Raw genomic sequence first — 18,098 nt, forward strand, 5'->3', positions numbered from 1 at the left:
TTTCTGGTCTCAATCCCCCTGCCGAACTGTGGGCTGCCGGCCACATTCCTCAGTGGTGCTGCTGCTGCTTGGCCTCCAGCATCTTGTCCCCAGCTTGGCATTTGATGGTTGAGTGATAGTTGAGTGACACCAGGAAAGGAGACAGACCCATAAATATTTGTTTGATTCCTTAGTTGTGACTTCTCAGGGACCTGCCATTCTTCAGCGGGCTCTGGATGGGCAAAGAGCCCGGCTTTTTGGATACTCCATGTACTGTTTTCCTTCCCTTTTCTGTCTTCCCTCTTTGTTTTTCTTCAAAATGAAAACAGTTTTGTTGTTTTGTTTTTGTATTAATGTAACAATTCTACATACTCGTTACTAAAAATTTCAAATAGGGGATATTACAGAGATTTCCAAGAGTCAAGTAAAAGTCACCTGAAATTGTGTCCCCCTGTAAGTCCTGTCAATGTGTGATGACTGTCCACCTGGAAGGATGTCTGAGTGACGCCTGAGCTGCCCCCATCCTGCACCCCGCGCGTGATGCCGTGCACCTGGCATTTCACACTCACTGTCAGTTAGAACGGATCGCTTTGTCCTGTTGGATGGCTGCACAGGACTCCCACGCTGCTGTGATCCCAGCCCCTTGGGCCCCACCTGCATGAGAAGGCAGTGAGAGACATGGCTGGGACCTCATCTCTGACCCCTCCGGCCCTGTTCTCTCCTCTTGGACATGTCACCCTTCAGAAGGATAAATGTACAGACCATCCCCAAGCATTAAGCGGGTTAATGCAGATGAAGCGCTCCGAGCAGCCTGAGCACCTAGTAGCAGCCGGCCTTGTGCTGCTTTCTCCTTCATCACCCTCGTTACGGGCAGCTTGGGGAGGAGGAGCTGTGGGTAGATTCCAGAAGCACGGGCAGACATGATTCCTCCTGTCTAGAGTGCCTGGGCCCAGGGGGCAACTCAGTCTAACCTGCCTGTCTCTTCTGGGCAAGCAGAGGCTGGCCTTGCTCCGAGACCTTGGGTCCCTTTCCAGCCTACAACTTTTCTGGTCTTTTCTGGCATGAGTGGAAGAGCTTGCCAGTGTTCTTCATGGTTCCACTGCTTTGTCAGCCCCACTGCCGGAGTCCCCTTATATGGGCAGCTGGGGCTCCTGTTGCTCCCCAGGCTGGTCTGGAGTAGCTGAGGTGGCCTTTGTGACAGTGGTCACATTGTTGTTATCAAGGAGAGAACCTCTCTTACCTGGTTTTGCTTGGGGAATGCCAGGTACTGCCACTCTGAAAGTCTGGCCAAAAAGAGGAGATGGTTTGTGGTGGTGTGCTGCTCTGTGCATCTTCCTGTAATGGATTTCAGGCATGGAGAAGAGCCCTCCCCCCTCCCTGGGAGATCATGCCCCCTGCCCCAAGTCTGCCTATGCTCACTGGTCCTCAGAGTGCGGCTGGGGGCAGGCCTGGCACCACCCTTGGGACAGTCGTGCCGTCTCAGCACCTGAGAAGCCAGAGTGGCACGTCTCCTCCCAAGGCCCCAACGTGAGGAAAGTGACGTGCCTGTTAGAAGAGCTGTCACATTGCTCCCCTGCCGGGCACCTTCAGTAAATCCCTGCCAGCTTCGTTCCTGCCCTGGTTCTGGCCTCTTGTGCCTCCTGGGCTCCCCGACTGCGCCCTGCCTCCGCTCATTGGCTCCTCCGTGGGGCTCCGGGCTTCTCTGGTCAGTCACAGGGTGTTGGGGGTGGAGGCAGGGAGCACAACCTGGGTCAGGGGCATCGAGTTCTAGTCCCATTGCTGGGCCTGGGTTAAGTCGCTTCATCTCTGTGACCTCCGGCTTCTCCTTGGGCAGGGGGACAGTGGTGCTGGCCCCAGTGGGACTGTCAGCAGGGACTGTCCCACTTATTTCTCTCTGCCATCCCTCGACCTCGTGGCCTGGCCTTTGTCCTGTTAGTGGTGCTCGGGGACAGAGGTCTCAGCAGTAGTCCTTGTGCTTGGGCACCTGCAGGTTCCTTGGCCAAAGGTTGGGGAGGACCCTGGGCTGAATGAGGCTCTCAGCCCTTTGTCCTGCTGCTGCCTTCACTCAGGAGCTTCTGGTTTTCTTCCCATGTATTGAGTGCCTAGAGTGACCTGTGGTGTTTGTTCTTTTTGGTTTATTCTGATAGGGTCCAGCCACCACTGTTGCCTTTTCAAGAACGGGAGAGTATTTTGCTTCTGGAGGTTCTGATGAACAAGTAAGTGAGGAATGGTTGCAGAGGCCTCAGCTGATACCGATCAGGACAGACGGGGGCTGAGGTGTCTTGGGGACGCCTGGGCTGGGTTTCACCAGCTTCCTTGGTGGCTTTCAGCGACCTGGAAGGCTGGATCTTGGGGTGGGGCACTCAGACCCCGGGCGCTTGCCCCCCAGAGCAGATGTGCTGCAGGTGCTGACCCCGTGGCCACATCTCAAAACCCTGACTGCTCAAACCAGCATGAGTTGGAAGGAGTCTGGGTTGTTGCTGCCATGAAAAAGTTAAAACAAAGTTCGTTAGTAACTTCTTTTTCCTGATTATAAGTGAATGATTAGATAATTATTGGATGTTTACCCTGGGCCTGGTACTGTGGGTAACGTGGCAAGAGCTTCTCACCTCATTTATTCCTCGTAGCAGCCCCATGGGATGGGCCCTTTCTTCCCCTGTTCTATGGATGGGGAAACCAGGTCTCAGCAGATGGCGGGGTGGAGGTTGCCCCCGGGCCTCTACTCCATCGTCTGACGACCTTTGCTTCCTGGCTGCTCATGTGCTGTGTCCACAGCTTCAGGGAGAGGATGTGTGTGAGGAGGTCCTGCCCCGCCTTGTCACCCTTTGCCCCGAGGCTTTCCACCTGCCAGCCCTGGTGCCTCCTGCCCAGACTGCTCAGCCCTTATGACCTGCCTCCTGCAAGGCACCCTGGCCCTGGGATCTGGCCCAGATTCTGGCACCTGGGAGGCTTCAGGAGCATTGAAGATTCCACTCGTCAGAGGTCTTTCTCCAGTTTATGTGTGGTGCTGCTTGTTCAGAGAACTGCACTTCCCTCAGGGGGAGGAAGCGGTGGCCGTTTTGAGCCAATGTTGGCCTGGTGGGTTGCTCAGAATGTTCATCCCATTGCTGCCGGGCTTCCCAGGATAGTCCCACTGGCCTCCCAGTGAGCCCCAGCCCCAGCCAAATGGACTGGTTTTGGTTGCACCTCTGCCAGTAAAGCAGAGGGAGGTTGGAGGCTTTTTCAGCACAGCCTGGATAAGAGCTGGCAGGCATCTTCCCACGCCAGCACCAGTTCCTGTGCTAACCAGACAGGGTAGAGGAAGCAAAGGGGACTCCTGAGGCTTCCCTGGGAGTGGAGGCCCATCTCATTGCTTAGAAAGACTAGGGAAACTGGTACAGTAAATTCACAAATAAAGTCACGGTAAACGAAATTTGCATAGCACAAGAGGTAACCTGGTAGGAGGTAGGACTTCCCCTACCCTGGCCTGTCCTCAGGCAGCCGCTGCCATCACAGGACCCCATAAGCAGGGGTGTGTCTGCCAACGTTCTGTTTGGGAAGGGGACACATGAGAGACCCTAGATGCCCATCAGGGTAGCAGTAAACAGTGGTGCTGCTCTACGAGTGATGAGGAGCTTCCCTAAGAACCAGGCTCGTAGCTGCATCTTGATGGGGAAAGCATCCTGGGCACGTTGAGTTTTAATCTGTGGATACGGGGGTGTTTCTGTGGCTTCAGTTCATAACTGGCCATGTTTCACAATTCCTGCCATCCTGGGAGTGTCCTTAGATGAGTGCAGCTGCATGTGGCCGACACCCTCCAGCAGGGAGCGCTCTTGTTCAGCTTTTGTTGGAGGAGCCTCAGGGCATGAAGGTCCTGGGATGTGGAGTAATGGGTGTGATACTGACTCCTCCCTGGGGGCCAGTGTCTGTGCCTACAGCCCTGTGAGGCAGAAACTACAATCATCCCCTTTTCACAGATGAGGAAACTGAGGAACGGAGAGGTTGAGGTCCTTCCCTAGTGCCACATGGTAAGAGCCAGGATCTTAACCCTAGTGGTCTGTCTGGCCTGGAGTCTGTGTCTGAACCACTTCTCACAGTGAAGCTGACCAGGCCACCCCTCTAAGGAACATCTGTTTTAGTGGAGAGACAGATGATAAACAAAGAAAAGGGACAGAGATGAAATAACTACCGACTCTGATGCTATGAAGGAAGTAAATGGAGGGCTATGATAAAAACTAGCAGGAGGGCCAGGGAAGGCTTCTCTGAGGTGTTAGAGCAGACACTTCAGCCCGAGGAGCCAGCTACATGGAACTTGGGCCTGGGACGCCCCAGGCACAGGAAGCAGCCAGTTCAAAGGCCCGATAGTGATAGTGTCTCCCCATCCTGCCAGGGCACCCTGGTCCCCTGGGGACCTGTCTAAAAAGCCTGCTCTCCAGGGAGGTGGGGCAGGTCCCAGAGATGAGTGGGGGTGTCAAGTGGGGACCGTAATCCCACCACTGGTCCAGAACTTTGGGGATGGCCTTTGGGCCCATTTTCTCCCTGGAGAAGGACTGGCAAGGGTTTTTTCTTCCCCCTGATGTGTGCTTGTTGGTCTCGGCAGGTGATGGTTTGGAAGAGTAACTTTGACATTGTCGACTATGGAGAAGTCATGAAAGTGCAGAGGCCCCCAGCCACGCTGGCCAGCTCCTCTGGGACTCTGGTAAGTGGCTTGACAGGCACATCCCAAGCCCTGTGACTGGTGGGCTGGGTCATGGTGAACAGCACTGGGCTCGGGGATGGTGGGGCTGCAGGCTTAGGCCAGTCATGCAGAAGAGACCCTGGTCACTTACCAAAAATTACTTAGGTGCTCATGGGGCTTGGTTTCAAACCTGGAATGAACAGACAAGACATGAAGAGGCTGTTAAGAGTAGACAGCTGGGTGCCTAGGCCCCATACCGTCTGGTAGGGGGTGTTTCCATGGCACAGGCTGCTGGTTGAGGCCCGAGGAAAGGAGGGACCTGTCCCATGCTGAGCCTGGAGCCACAGGACCCAACGTCAGGTTCCTAGAGGGTATGGGGCCTGAAGCCACAGCTGGGAGGAATAGGAAGGGCCCCAGCCCTGCTGTTCTCACTTCCTTTTTTTTTTAAACCATGGAAAGGAAGTTTCTCAGCCACAGACCATTTTTAGTTCCTTTGTTGGTAAAAGGGCATCAGTGTTCCTGAATTAAAATAGTTAACAATATTTGTTGGACAAATATTTAGGGAGAGGAAGATAACTGATAGGGTCTCAATGAATAAGGTCACATTCAGCTTTGGCTGAAATAAACAGTAAAGCCAAGGAGGCGGAGCCCTGAGGGTTGTAAGTGCCAGTGGCCGCAGGCTGTTTAAATCTCTCCCTCCTGGACCTTAGAGGCAGCGTGGCCTCTCCCACCGCGGAAACTGGCCTGAACAACAGGAAGTGGCTTGCCCAAGGCCCCCAACGAGTCAAGGTTGGCCCAGAATAGAACCAGGAAGCCTCCGAGTCCATCCTGGGGCTTTCTTTGGCTCCAGCAGAGGGCCCCACCCCGCACATGCCCGGCCTGCATGTCTCTAGGAATAGGCTAGGTTGGGATTTAAAGCTTTCCTTCCAAGGATCACCCTTGGCCCAGAGTTTTTGTTCTCCCTCCACGTTTGCTAAGGAGTGGCCAGTTCTCAGCTTCCAGGTTTGCTGGGGGTGGCCGGGTTTCCTGGTGGTCTGCTTGCTGCCATTTTATATCCACCTAGAAAATAATTTTCCAGGCTGTGGAATTGGGGTCCTCTGGGGTCTTCGGCCAGCTCCCCCTACCAGCTCCCCTTCTTTTGGATGTTTATAGTGAGCCAGGCCCAGCTGAGGCCTTTTTGTGTACCGCCCCGTGCATTCCTTACCTTGTCAGGGAGAGTGGGTAAGGTTACTGTTCTCATTCACAGATGAGACACCTGGGGCTTAGTCACTCGCCCCGGTGCCTGGACCTGGGGACCCACCGTGCTGGTCCCTCTGAGTAGGACTGACTGAGCTGGATATTGCACGTGGTCGAGGGCTGCCTGGAAGCGCTTCCCCTTCCCAGGGGAGGGCCCTGCCACTTGTCTCTTGGGAATGGCTAGTAATCATCAGCAAGGAGAGAACCCTGTGCTCCTTTTCTTGTAGCTGTTGGGAAAGTAACAAGTTGCCTCTTGTCTCTGCAGTCCTGGCTCAGAGCTGGGCTGTGGGGCATCATCACTTCCCATGGCTGTGGGGCCTGATCATCTAGGATGAAGGGTGTGGGGTGGGGAAAGCCAGCAGGACAGGCAGGGTAGGGCCTGGGTGGGCGAACCATCAGCAGGGCTTAGGAAGACAGGCCCGTGACGGAGCTGTTGTCACAGGTCCGCCCAGTGGGCGTCACCACATGGGGCTCAAATCAGGGAACACGTATGGGCTCTGGTGTCTGAACCCTGGCTGTGTGGTCCCAGGTAAAGCACCCACTCTTCCCAAGCTTTCATTTCCACCACGGGACCTGAATATCCCCAGAGGCAGGATCCGAGGACCCCACATGTGACACAGGTGAGCTCTGCCAACTCACGAAGTGACTTGACTTACTAATCCTAAAATTGTTCCTTGTTTAGGGCTTTTTCCTCATTTGTTACAAGCCCCTTTGAGACTCTGAGTTGCCACAAAAGTTCTCCTCCAGACACACGTGTGCCACCGGTGTACACTTTCAGGGGCTGCTCTGATCTCAGGACTGCCAGGCCAAGAGGAGATCTAGGGGTTTGTTTTGTTTGTTTTGCTTTATATACATAACATAAAATTTATTTTACTTATTTTTAAGTGTGCAGTTGATTAGCTTTAAGTACATTCACACTGTCTGGGCAACTATCACCACCACTGTACACAGAACTTTTTCATCTTCCCAAGCTGGGGCGAACCAGTTGGTATAGCGCTGCTAAGTGGCTAGGCTAGTGGTTTCCCCTGAGGTGGGGAGGCAAGCTGGCAAGTGTGGTCTCACCCTTCCTGCCCAAGGGCTTCCTTGGTGCTGAGATCGGTGCCTGGTGATCGATTCTGTGACTGTCCAGGGGTCTCAGCTCCTCAGGGAGTCCAGGTGCTCTGCAGCCATGTGCCAGGAGCTGGTGAGTTCAGGGAGCCTCCGCCCCTCCAGCTCTGTCCACACACCATCCTTTCAGCAACCCAGGGGTTCTCAACCTTGGCACTGTCTATCCTTTGGGCCAGACAAGTCTTCGCTGGGGGGCTCTCCTGCACATTGTAGGATGTTTAGGAGTGCCCCACTAGCTGCTGGTAGCATCTCCCCAGCCCTAGTGATAGTCAAAAATGTCTTCAGGCATATGCCTCCTGGGGGCTAGAGGTGCTTCCGGTTGAGAATCACCGTAGTAACTCCTGCGTCAGAGTGAGCCTAGAGGAGGGGTTGCTGCAGCGACAGGAGGGTGGGACTGTGAGCGTGGCTGCTGTCAGGGTGGGAGGGCACCGAGGACGCCGGTGCCTGTGCTCCTGCTCCACTGGGCCGGAGCTGGGCTCCCCTCAGCAGGTGTGGCCCAGGTCTCTCAGCCTGGGTTTCTAACACAAACTCATTTTGTAGAAATGTCATTTGGCTTATCACACTTTAGAATCTTCCAGAGGTGATGGTAAACAACAAAAAAAAGACCTTTAGCAACTTGGTTTCCATAACTCACACTCGAAGTGTGTTCTGGTCCTTCCTGCCAGCGGGCTTCCCTGGCTCTGAGATAGTACCTGGGGAGTGGTTTGGTGACTTGGCTTCTCAGAGAGCTCACGAGCACCGCCGCCGTGCCGCATCCAGCTTTGTCAACACACTGGGCCTCAGGCCCTGAAGCCGCATGAGTCACACCCGGGCATTTGGGGATTTTAGGAAGCCCATCGGGCCAGGTGCTGTATCTTGAATTCTGGACCATGTGCCCGTTAGAGTTTGGCAGTTTAAAGCCAGAGGAGCAGACCATGGCCAGGGCAGCCCTGTGAAGCTGTGACAGCCCCCTGCTTTGACTGTGGCATTCAACTCTCACTCTTGGAATGAAGGCCATCCTTGAGCCCACTCTGAACAGAGCTCTGTTCACTGCGGGAGCTATTTTCAACCTCTGGTTGAAATTCACAGCTTATTTTTAGACACATTTCATGTTGAAAAGCAAAAGCCATTTCCCAGCCCTTCAGAATGAGAATAATGGGTTCCATTTTCCCTCTATTCTTGGCTCACTTGTGATGAGGAGGGATTTCAGGGCCATGGCTGGGGAGCTTTCTCTGCCTGGGAGGCTGCAGAGGAAGGACTCCAGCCCAGACACCAGGCTGAGGGTGGGAAGGAAACTCCACATTCTGCCCCTGACATGCAGCACGGAGAAAGGCTGGAAGGTTTCGGACAGAGCAGTGCCTCCCAGAGGGGCTTGTTGGGGGTCCCTGAGCTGTCTGTGGCAGGGGCTTGTCCTGGCGTTTTCAAGGGTGGAGCATTTAGCTCTGTTCCCTGCTGCGGCCCTGGTCACCTTGCCCTCTCTGCACTCATCCTCACAGTTCTCACTCCCTCCTGCTGTCTGTGCTTTGGGGTCTGTCCCTGAGGCACAAGGACCACTGTGTCTTGGCTGACCTTGGATTTAGCACCTGCCTCCCAGGTCCCAGCCCTTGTAGGACTGATTTTTGCCTCAAACACAGAATATTTTAAAAACACCTTTAATAGCAAAGGTGCGTTAATTCTGATTTAGTCTTATTCTTGCCCTCCGTTCAACCATCTGAGAGCCCTTATGCAATTGGGAAGGAAAATTGTTCTGGGTGGGGCAGAAGGGGAGGACGGCCGAATTCTAGGTATTTTCAGTAAAACTGAAAAACCACTTCCTGAGTCCAGGCAACCTTGAGGGCTAGGACTGAGGGCTTTTCTCTACTCACCTCAAATGGGGAGATGCCTGGTCCCTCCGCAAGATTTCACAAGATGGTACATGCCAAGAGGCACTTGGAACCGTGCGAGGCACATGGCAAGTGCTCACCAAGCTTTAGCTATCTTCAAATTGTTCCTCTTTCTTCCTCTGTCTGACAGAGCTGGATGAGCCCTCTGCCCCATCAGGGGCTTTGTGGGTCCCAAACCTGTTGGAGTATGGGACAGACAGCAGGCAATGGTGGGGACCCTGCTACTGGGTCAGCTCAGCTGGCTGTCCCTGTGAGGTCCAGGGTGGGTTCTAGACTTTTGCAGGTGTCAGCTGTGTTTCCTGATGAGAGGTCCAAGCCCTCTCTGCTCCCAGACACAAAAGCAAATCCACAAGGTGGGTAGAAACTAGCCTCTTTTCCTCCTTCACCCCCATGATTCCTCAGGGCATGGTGCCCAGGACCCCCGGAGCCTCAGTGCTAGAACTGTCCACAGGAAGAGGCAGCCAGGCTAGCCGAAGATGTCTAGTCCAAGGCCTCGACTTTCTCTCAGGATGACTCGTTTCTTCTTTCGAGTTCCTCTGGTTCTGAATGGGGAGCCCCAGACCCCCCTGGGCCCCCATGGTAGCTCCCATGGTTCTGTTTTGGGGCTCTGCACAGGGTAGGCTTGTCTTAGGGGTTCTTTGGCCCTGATTCCTGGCCCACAGAGTCTTGGTACTAGATCTTGTCCTGTGCTGAGGATCTGGGGGGTTCTGGGTGGTGGTTGCTCAAGATCTGGGTTCTCACACAGACACCTGGCTTGTGGAGTCAGGGTCAAGGTGGGAGAAGGGGTCCTTTTCCACCTGCCTAACAGATTTCCTTTCTGCCTTGGGAACTTGGATGACTTGGGTCTGTTACTGAGAACACATACTTCTGGCTGGCATTTGCTTTCTGTAGTGATAAGAGTGTGGATTGGAGATGCTTGGCAGATGGGGCATTGTGGGTATTTAGAGCAGGAGTGAACCCAAATTTACGTGTCTTAGAAAGGAGCCTCTCCTTTCTCCATTTGACGCCAATTCTGTCTCTGAATTTTCTAAGGCTGTTAAAGGGGGCTCTTGGCAGCAGGTGAATCAGATGCCAGGCACTTAGGCATCTTGGGAAAGTGTTGGTTTCCTGGGGCCCTGACTCCTAACACATTGGCTGTCCTTGCCCTGGGCTCAGGGCATCTGTTGGGGTTGAGATGTGCCTCTTAATGTGCTGGGGGCTCTCGCATCGTGACACCTGGCTGAATAGCTGGCCATCCACAGTCTCCTTCATCCACGTGAATGAGAGCCCCTGGTGAGAAACACCCTGATGAGAAGCACAGGAAAGCAGACCCTCTCCCAGCACCTTCCTGCCTGGTTTGACCATGATTGGGCCTGGCAGGGCCTGGGCTTTGGGGGCTGACTTAGGAACAGTGGGATCATGTTTCCTGGGACTTACTTGGCAGCACATTTCTGTGTAGTTCCCTTGGGATGATTCATTCCTGCCCTGTTCGCTGTGCAGAGGAGAAACCTGAGCCTGAAGGTCACCTACTGGTGAGTGGCCCAGGCCCCGATCAAAGCCATGCCCCTCAGTCTCAGCCTTTTTGTTAGCAAAACTAAGAGATCCTTGACTGGAAAAGAACAAGAGGGATTCTCCCCATTTCTCAGTGGGAAAAATGATCCTAGCATCCTCAGCCCCTGAGACAGATACCCAAGCCCTAGAGTCTGGTGACTCAGAAATACAGCTGTCCGTCACTTTTGTGGGTGTGCACTTGTGTGGAGCCCTGGCAGCACTGCCTCACAGCCTCTGGTGTCTGCATACCCATTACCATCGGTAAAATTTGACTCCCCACTGCATGTCCCTGTTATTCCTGCCACCAAGACCCCAAGGTTCCTCTTCTGTGAGGCATCTCCAGATCCCCTGCATGGCCTGGGGCTGGGCACAGTACAGGTGAACAATAAGAGACCTGGCTGGCCACGGCCTGGCACTTCCTGGGATGGGGACAGCAATCTTACAAGGATGGCTGTCCTGGAAAGGATTCCTGGGCAGCCCTGCTAGGGAGGTGGATGATGCTGGAAACTTCTGGCTCTGGGAGCCACTTTAAGAGCTTGGCTGGCAGTAAGAGCTGCATTGCTCCAGTATCCTGTTCCAAGCTGAGCTGGGGCCTGGCTGGATGTGGCACATCTCTCCTGTAACCTCAGGCAAGTCATCTGGATTCTCTGTACCCTGATTTCTCTCTGTCGGCCTACATTACTCCTTTGGGCATTTTCCATTTTACAGGCTCACTCTGCAGAAGACCATCCTGCGGGGGGTCGAGGGGAGCAGGGCAGCTGCAGCGGCCTTTGCTACCTCTGGGTGACAGAGGCCGTCAGACAAGTTGCCTCACTTCACAGTGGATTGCATTTTCCCACCTGTGCTCTGGGTTTCTTGGTTTCCATGGGAAAACAGAAGAGACTAGAAATTTAAAAGATTCAATATTTGTTACCAAATTACAATTCTTAAAGAAAGTTTCCTGCTTGAAACAGCATCCTTGGGCAGTAGCTGGTGGGTGACTTGGCTGTGAATAGTCTAAGAGCACCAGAGATTCTGATGCCTCTGCTAGGGGTCACGGTTGGGGCTGGGCCCTTCCTTCCGACCTGTTGTGTTCAGTCCTGGGAAGCAGGCAGGATCCCTTCTCCTTTTCCCTCCAGAGGCTACAACTGATTTACTGGGAGATGGGTCAGGGCTGCTACCAGGCACATGTTAAATAATTACGGTGTTTACCAGAATAGAGGGGTTGCCTTTGGCAAAACAAGAACAATGTTTGCAGAAATGCATCAGGAGGAGTTACTGTGGGCTTCCAGGTAGTGAGTGGGGAGACGCAGTGTAGTGAGGAGGTGGGCCTTTTAACGTTTCACATTCATTGCAGTAAGCCTCTTAGATTGGTTCTTAAATGTTTGTGTGCATCAGAATCACCCTGCAGACTTGTTAAAACTCAGCTTACTCCCTCCCCAGAGGGTCTGATTCAGTAAGGAATTTGCATTTCTAACAAATTTCTAGGTGATGCTGTTGCTGCTGTTCCAGGTAAAGATGAAAAACTTAAATAATAAAAAAAACTGTGATGGTTAAAGGATGGGGAAATAGACTGGTGCAATCTTCATATAGGACACTATCTACAAAAGTATTAATATGTATTCCCTCCCCCTTTTTAAAAACTGGGGTGAATTTCACATAACATAAAATTAACCTTTTTCTAAAGTAAGCAATTTAGTGCATTCACCATGTTGTGCAACCACCATTTATATCTAGTTCCGAAACGTGATCACTCCAAAATAAAACTCCGTATTCATTTAAGCAGTTACTTTCCATTCCCCACTTCCCCAGTCCCTGGCAGCCACTAGTCTGCCTTCTTTTTCTGTAGATTTAATTATTCTGAACTTCACTCTGGAATCCAGAGGAAACCGGAACACCCTCGTGTCAGCTCTGTGTGCATCTGGACACACCTGGTGCATAAACCTGGGCACACACACACTTTTGAGAGCTCTTTTATCTCTTTCAAGGGTCTCAAAACTATTCTGGGTTTCCTTTCCCACTGGCAGCCAAAGCGTGGGTTCAGGGTCAGTGGAGATTCCACAGTTGCACATTGGGAAGTGAGCCCAATCGCAGGACTGTGGGGTCCTGACATTGTGGTGCTTTACTTCAAGGTACACGTGGCCCCAGGCAGGGCAGGCTGCATGCCTCAGAGTGCCTTTATTTCAGCCCTGGGGCCACTGCTGTGATGCTGCTCTTTTGGTGACAGCGATGATGAGCATCAGCATGCCTGGTCAGGCCACGCTGACAAGTCCCCTCTCAAAGGGCAGCCAGCTGAGGTCATGCATGTGGAGCAGAGAGGGTGGGCTAGAACTGAGGCCACAGGCATCTGAGAGTCTTTCTTCCTTCCTTCCTTTCTCTCTCCCTCTCTCCCTCTCTCCCTCTCTCTCTCTCTCTCTCTCTCTCTCTTTCTCTCTTTCTCTCTTTCTCTCTTTCTCTCTTTCTCTCTTTCTTTCTTTCTTTCTTTCTTTCTTTCTTTCTTTCTTTCTTTCTCTTTCTCTCTTTCTCTTTCTCTCTTTCTTTCTTTTCTTTCTTTCTTTTTGGTTCCATGCTGCTTTCAAACCCAGAAACCTGAAAATGGAAGAAATGAGCCACAAGTGGAAATAGACCCAGTTGCTCACATCTGACTCTGATTCTTTGGCCCACATCCCCTGTTCCCTAGTGGAGCTGTACTCATTCTTTTAGTCTGTTTCCAGATGGCTCCTCCTCCACGCAGCCTTCCCTGGAAGGGCAGCAGGTTATGAATTCGTTCTGCTCTGCCTGCCCAGAGGCTCTGCTGCTGCAGCAGCCCCTCTTCTGTGGCCAGCTCTTCGCAGGCCTGCCTTGTTTCTCTGGAGGGCTGGGACCTTGGTCTCCCCGTCGTGGCCAGCATACGTCTGGGACACAGAATGCTCAAGGAAATCAGCTCAGTGGGCACATGCCTGCTGTCTGTGGGCAGCGTGGGCTGTGTGTGTGAGGCTAGAGGCCGGCTCTGGCTCTTTCCTTTTGGCATTTTTGATGGTCCCAGGAAACCACCCTCTGGCCTGGTTTGGCAGTGTGGGGGCAGGTGGCGTGGGCTTTGTCTGGCAGTGGAGGGTGGGAAAATCCATGTGTCTGGACTAGAAGTTTTAGTCCTTGTTTTCTTTTTCAATGGGAAGAAGCCCTTTGCAGCTTATATTTTCCAGATTGGATGGCAGCATTGCCCATGTGGTGGTGTAAGGGTGTTGGATAATGCTTGTGTTTATGTTCTCATTGGTTACCATGGAAAAAAATCAGAATAGATCGTTTCCATGGAGATTATCTTAAAATTAGTTTCTTTGAAGGTCCGGACATTGCTGCAGGGTTCACTGAAGGCTCTGGGTGCCATCCGCCTTTCTCTGCGGCAGTGCCAGAGGCTAGTGCGAACATGCCTGGATTCAGATGAATTCGCCTCCTATGCTAACAATGCCAGTCCCACTGAGGGGTGGGGGGTGGTCCTGTGCCTCAGCTGCCTCTGGGTCCCACTTGCCCAGCCTCGGCTCCGCAGTTCATTCCTGCAGTTCATTCCAGTCACTTGGGAGCCTTTTTTTTTTTTTTTTTTTAATTAAACAAAACAAAACCTCTCTATTGGGGAAATTTTCAAGCTAACGCAAAGTCAAGAGGATAATATGACCCCCACCCCCGTGTACCCTGTACCTAGCTTCAACATTTTGCCAATCTTATTTCATTCATCTCCCACATTTTTTAGAAGAGCTGGAGGGCTTTTTTGTTTGTTTAATCCCAGATAACATTATTTTACCCTAAATACAGACTTTTCTTGGTTAAATAACTGCAGTGCTCTTATCACATCCAACAAAATTAATAATTCCTTAATATAAGATGCCTAGTCTGTGTTCACATTTTTCTGCATTGTGTAGAGATCGTTGTTTTGTGCTCTTTGTTCAAATAAAGATGTGGGAGGCTTTGAGGAAACCCATCTCTTCCCTCTTCACCACAGTTCTGGAGCGTGGAGAGGTCGAGCCACAGTTGGGCCAGAGGCAGGCGGACCCTTGGGGCTGCCCCCTCCCTCTGTCCTCAGGGATGGCTGTGGACTCTGAGCTCCATCCAGGACGCCTCTGTTCCAGCCGGGAGATGTGTCAGCGCAGGTGCACCAGCCACAGCCAGCTGTCCCCGGCTGGCATCCTCTGGGGTGCGCTGTCCCTCTTTGCAGCCTGCAGCCCTCAGGGAGGGAGAGAGAGAGGTGATGTAACCTTGACTCACAACAGCTGTGTGCAACTTCAGTTTCCAGGAAAGGGAGGCTGTGAGACCCTGGGGTCAGAGGAGGCAGCCTCCCTCACCTCCTCCCTGGGCAGCACTGAGGTGAGGACTTTGGCCCATCGGATGCCTGCTGCCTCTCTGGGGCAGGCAGAGCCAGTCCTGGTTCTGTCTTGGCAGGCTTTGCTCGTGTCCTGAGATGCTGCACAAAATATGAATTGCCGAGCTTGGGAGTGGTGCCCGGGTATGGTCAGTGCCTCTAACACTCTCCATTGAACTAAGTGCAAGGAGAGTTTAAAATAGCTAGCCTTTGTTCCCGAGGTTTTAAAAATTCAACTCCAGTAGTTACAATGAGCTGTCTTCAAGTGGATCTATAAATAAACTGCTACTGTTCCTCTTTGTCACCGAGAGCTTCGGCGTCTTCCAGAGACGTCGGCTCTGCCACTCATCTTCATTAGATGCCTCTCATCTGTGGGGCAGCTGCAGCCATCAGCAAGCTGGGCTGACACGCAGAGTTTGTAATGACAGCCACACGTTCCCTTTTAAAAAGCCACAGCCCCCCAAGATTAACTACACAGAGAAAGATGAAAGATGTAGCTTTGCATTAGAGAAACCTGACAGAGGTCAACCTCACCTGTCTACATGAGTCCCACGATGTCGTGCACGTGGCTTTTATGGTGTTCTTGTCAAAAATTGCATCACTCCCATCCAGTCATGAGAAACGTCTGACAGACCCAAACTGAGGGACACTTGACAACATAACTGATCAGCACTCTTCAAAAGTGTCAAGATCATGAAAGACAAAGGAAAACCAAGGAACTGACACAGATTGCAGAAAACAAAGGAGAAAGAGCTAAATGCAGTGGGACATCCTGGGTAGGATTCTGGAACATCAGGATCCAAGGACATTAATAGAAAAATTGGTGAAGCTCAGGTGGAGCCCTTCCTTAGTGTGGTTAATGGAATTGTCCCGATGTTAACTTCCTGGTGTGACCATTGTACTGATGGTTATGTAAGATGGTAACTCTGGAAGAGCCTGGGGGAGGGAGATATGGAAATTTCCTGTACTATTTTTTGCAAATTTTCTCTAAGTCTAAAATTAGTTCAAAGCAGTTTAATTTAAAAAAAAAAACACACACACACACACAAAAACTACAGTCAACACTTGAGCTTTATCAGAAGCCTTGATCTCCCTCCCAGGGTGTCTCAGTTTAGGTGTCTGTGGTGGGGCTGGTAGGTGTTCCTGTCTTGAGGCAGGAGGTAGACAGCCTGGAAGGGGGCCCTTGCGAACATGTGTGGAACTGAACTGTTGAGGAGCCAGCCCTCCGGAAAGCAGGTTGTGTGCAAAGGGAATGCTGTTACAAAGGTGTTGGTCACCAGCATGGGGACCGCAGTGCGGTGGTGTCTGCTTGGCAATGTGGTTGTTTCTCCAAATGCTCCCAAGGTGCATTTGCTCCAGGAACTTGGGGCGCAGCAGATGCTCTCCAGCATTGCCTCCTCCCAAGGCTCCCCTGGGCTGTGTGGAGGACCCCCTCACCCTGCCCTGCCCTGTTCCTCCTCGTCCGAGTCCCTGACCCTTGGGCTCTAGCCTTGCTGCCAACCAGTGTGTGTTTCTGGCTGGACCAGGCGTGGTGACCTGGAGGGCTTCAGCCCCTAAAGGCCTGGGATGATTTTCCTCTGTCCTCAGAACCAGGAGGGCTGTCCTCTATGCAGAGGACATTCTCGATGCATGAGAGTCTGCTTTCTCATGCTAGCCACCAGTTCAGTTCCTCAGCCTTCCTCTCCCCATTCCATCCCCGCTCCTTTCTGCCCATAGCTTCCCTCATACGGGTGTGTCCTTTCAGTAGGACAGTCCTCCCCCACCCTCCTTTTTTCTCCTGGGGGCATATTTGGACATTGGAATGACTTTCCATTTCCTGCTTGCCAAGGCAATTCTTTCATGCCTTTAAAACATTTGGCTTTATTTTTTTTTTTTGACTTTTTTTTTTAATTTATTGAAGTACAGTCAATTACAATGCGTCGTTCTCTGGTGTACAGCACAGTGTCCCAGTCATGCATATACATACATATATTCATTTTCATTTTTTTTCCATTAAAAGTTATTACAAGATATTGAACATAATTCCCTGTGGAAACATTTGGCTTTATAAGTCAGCCCTCTTGTCTGTGGGGAAATGCGTGGAAATCCTCAGCGAGTTTGGCTGCGGGGTCAGCAGGAGACAGCTGGGGGTGGAGCCCAGGGGTGGCCGACAGAGCCCTGATATGGGGCCTCCGTCTGGCTTTGGGCCTGAGTGAGGAGATGGGGGTTCCTTGGTTTGTGCATTTAACACCTCCCACATGCCCAGGAGATCTGTGACAAGTGTACTAGGATGACAGGGACAGCTGTGGTCCTGGGGTCTGGACGGCACTGGTTCTGTACAGAGTCCTGGGTTGGGCACGTGGATCCCTCACCCTCCACGTTAGACCCATCCTTAAACCCCTTCACAGTTTGTAGTTCCAAGGACACCCTGTCTGTGTGGAGGCACCCTGTATAGTCATACTCTGGGTAGAAGCCAATAGCAGTAACCAAACCCCATACTCATACTTGGACTGGCTTGGAAGAACATTCGTAAGACTGCCGAACAATTAGATGATTTTAAGAAACCAGAATTCATCTTGGGCTCAGGGCTATGTTTAGAACCAGAAGTTTTCCCTCTTGTTAGTCTCCCGGCCGGAACCCTAAATTATAGGGCAAACAAGGCCGTAGTATCTCTAGTCCACAAATATATGGGGAGAATACAGTACCAGGTTTCTTTTGAGCGTTGATTTGAGGAAACAGCTGTGCCTATTTCCATTTGACAAGCTGGAGCTGAGAGGAGCCCAAGTGAGCTCTGCCCTGTCCCCGCTCTCCTCATCAGGGCTGGTTTAGCAAACAGGGAGGAGGCAGACTGGATGCCTGTTAACTCTCCATGAGGCAAATTGTCAAAGCCAAAGGCCTGAGGTGGAGACTAAGAAACGTCTGAGTCCGTGAAGCTCCATATCCTCAGTGACTACGTGATGAACAGTTTGATGAAAGATGAAGTTGAAAAGACATAATCGTGTGTGTCTGTCCATTTCTTCCAGTTTTGCGCTAAGGGTCTATACTGTATACTAGGAGGGTACTAGTGAGACAGCCCAGATCTGGGGCCTGGGTCACTGTCCTCTCCTCTCCTCTCTCTGGCCAATCTCAGGCCATGGACCAGTTGCTGGTTGCTTTTGTCTGTTACAGAGTTTCAGTTTCTGGAGCAAGCTGGGCAGGGGCAAGGTCCAGTGTTAGAGATTAATAGAAAAAGAGAAATTTCCATCTTGAGCAGGTGTTAATGATTGACCACCCCACTCAACTAGAGGGGGGCATTCTGTCAAGTCAGCTCATGACATCTTTATGGTAAAACTCCAGCCACTGCTGGCTGTTGGCCAGGTGCGTGCAGACCTCACTTGCTCGTGACTGTCAGGCTGTGTATAGGCCCCTAAGCAGCTGAGTCCTGAAGTTCCATGGACTG

The 18,098-nt window shown here is 52.0% G+C and overlaps 1 protein-coding gene across 5 annotated transcripts in view; it reads left to right on the plus strand.

Moving 5' to 3' along the window:
- Window positions 1-18,098, plus strand: part of POC1A (POC1 centriolar protein A) — a 66,901-nt gene that overhangs the window by 22,236 nt on the left and 26,567 nt on the right. For 4 of the 5 annotated variants that reach the window (XM_074344776.1, XM_074344774.1, XM_074344773.1 and 1 more), the window contains 2 exons: window positions 2,127-2,195; window positions 4,559-4,657. In XM_074344776.1, the coding sequence (XP_074200877.1) occupies window positions 2,127-2,195; window positions 4,559-4,657 (168 nt within the window). The remainder of the gene's footprint in view (window positions 1-2,126; window positions 2,196-4,558; window positions 4,658-18,098) is intronic. The other variant, XM_074344775.1, reaches the window with a different exon arrangement.

The sequence above is a fragment of the Camelus bactrianus genome, chromosome 17, assembly GCF_048773025.1.
Source record: "Camelus bactrianus isolate YW-2024 breed Bactrian camel chromosome 17, ASM4877302v1, whole genome shotgun sequence".
Taxonomy (NCBI): Eukaryota; Metazoa; Chordata; class Mammalia; order Artiodactyla; family Camelidae; genus Camelus; species Camelus bactrianus.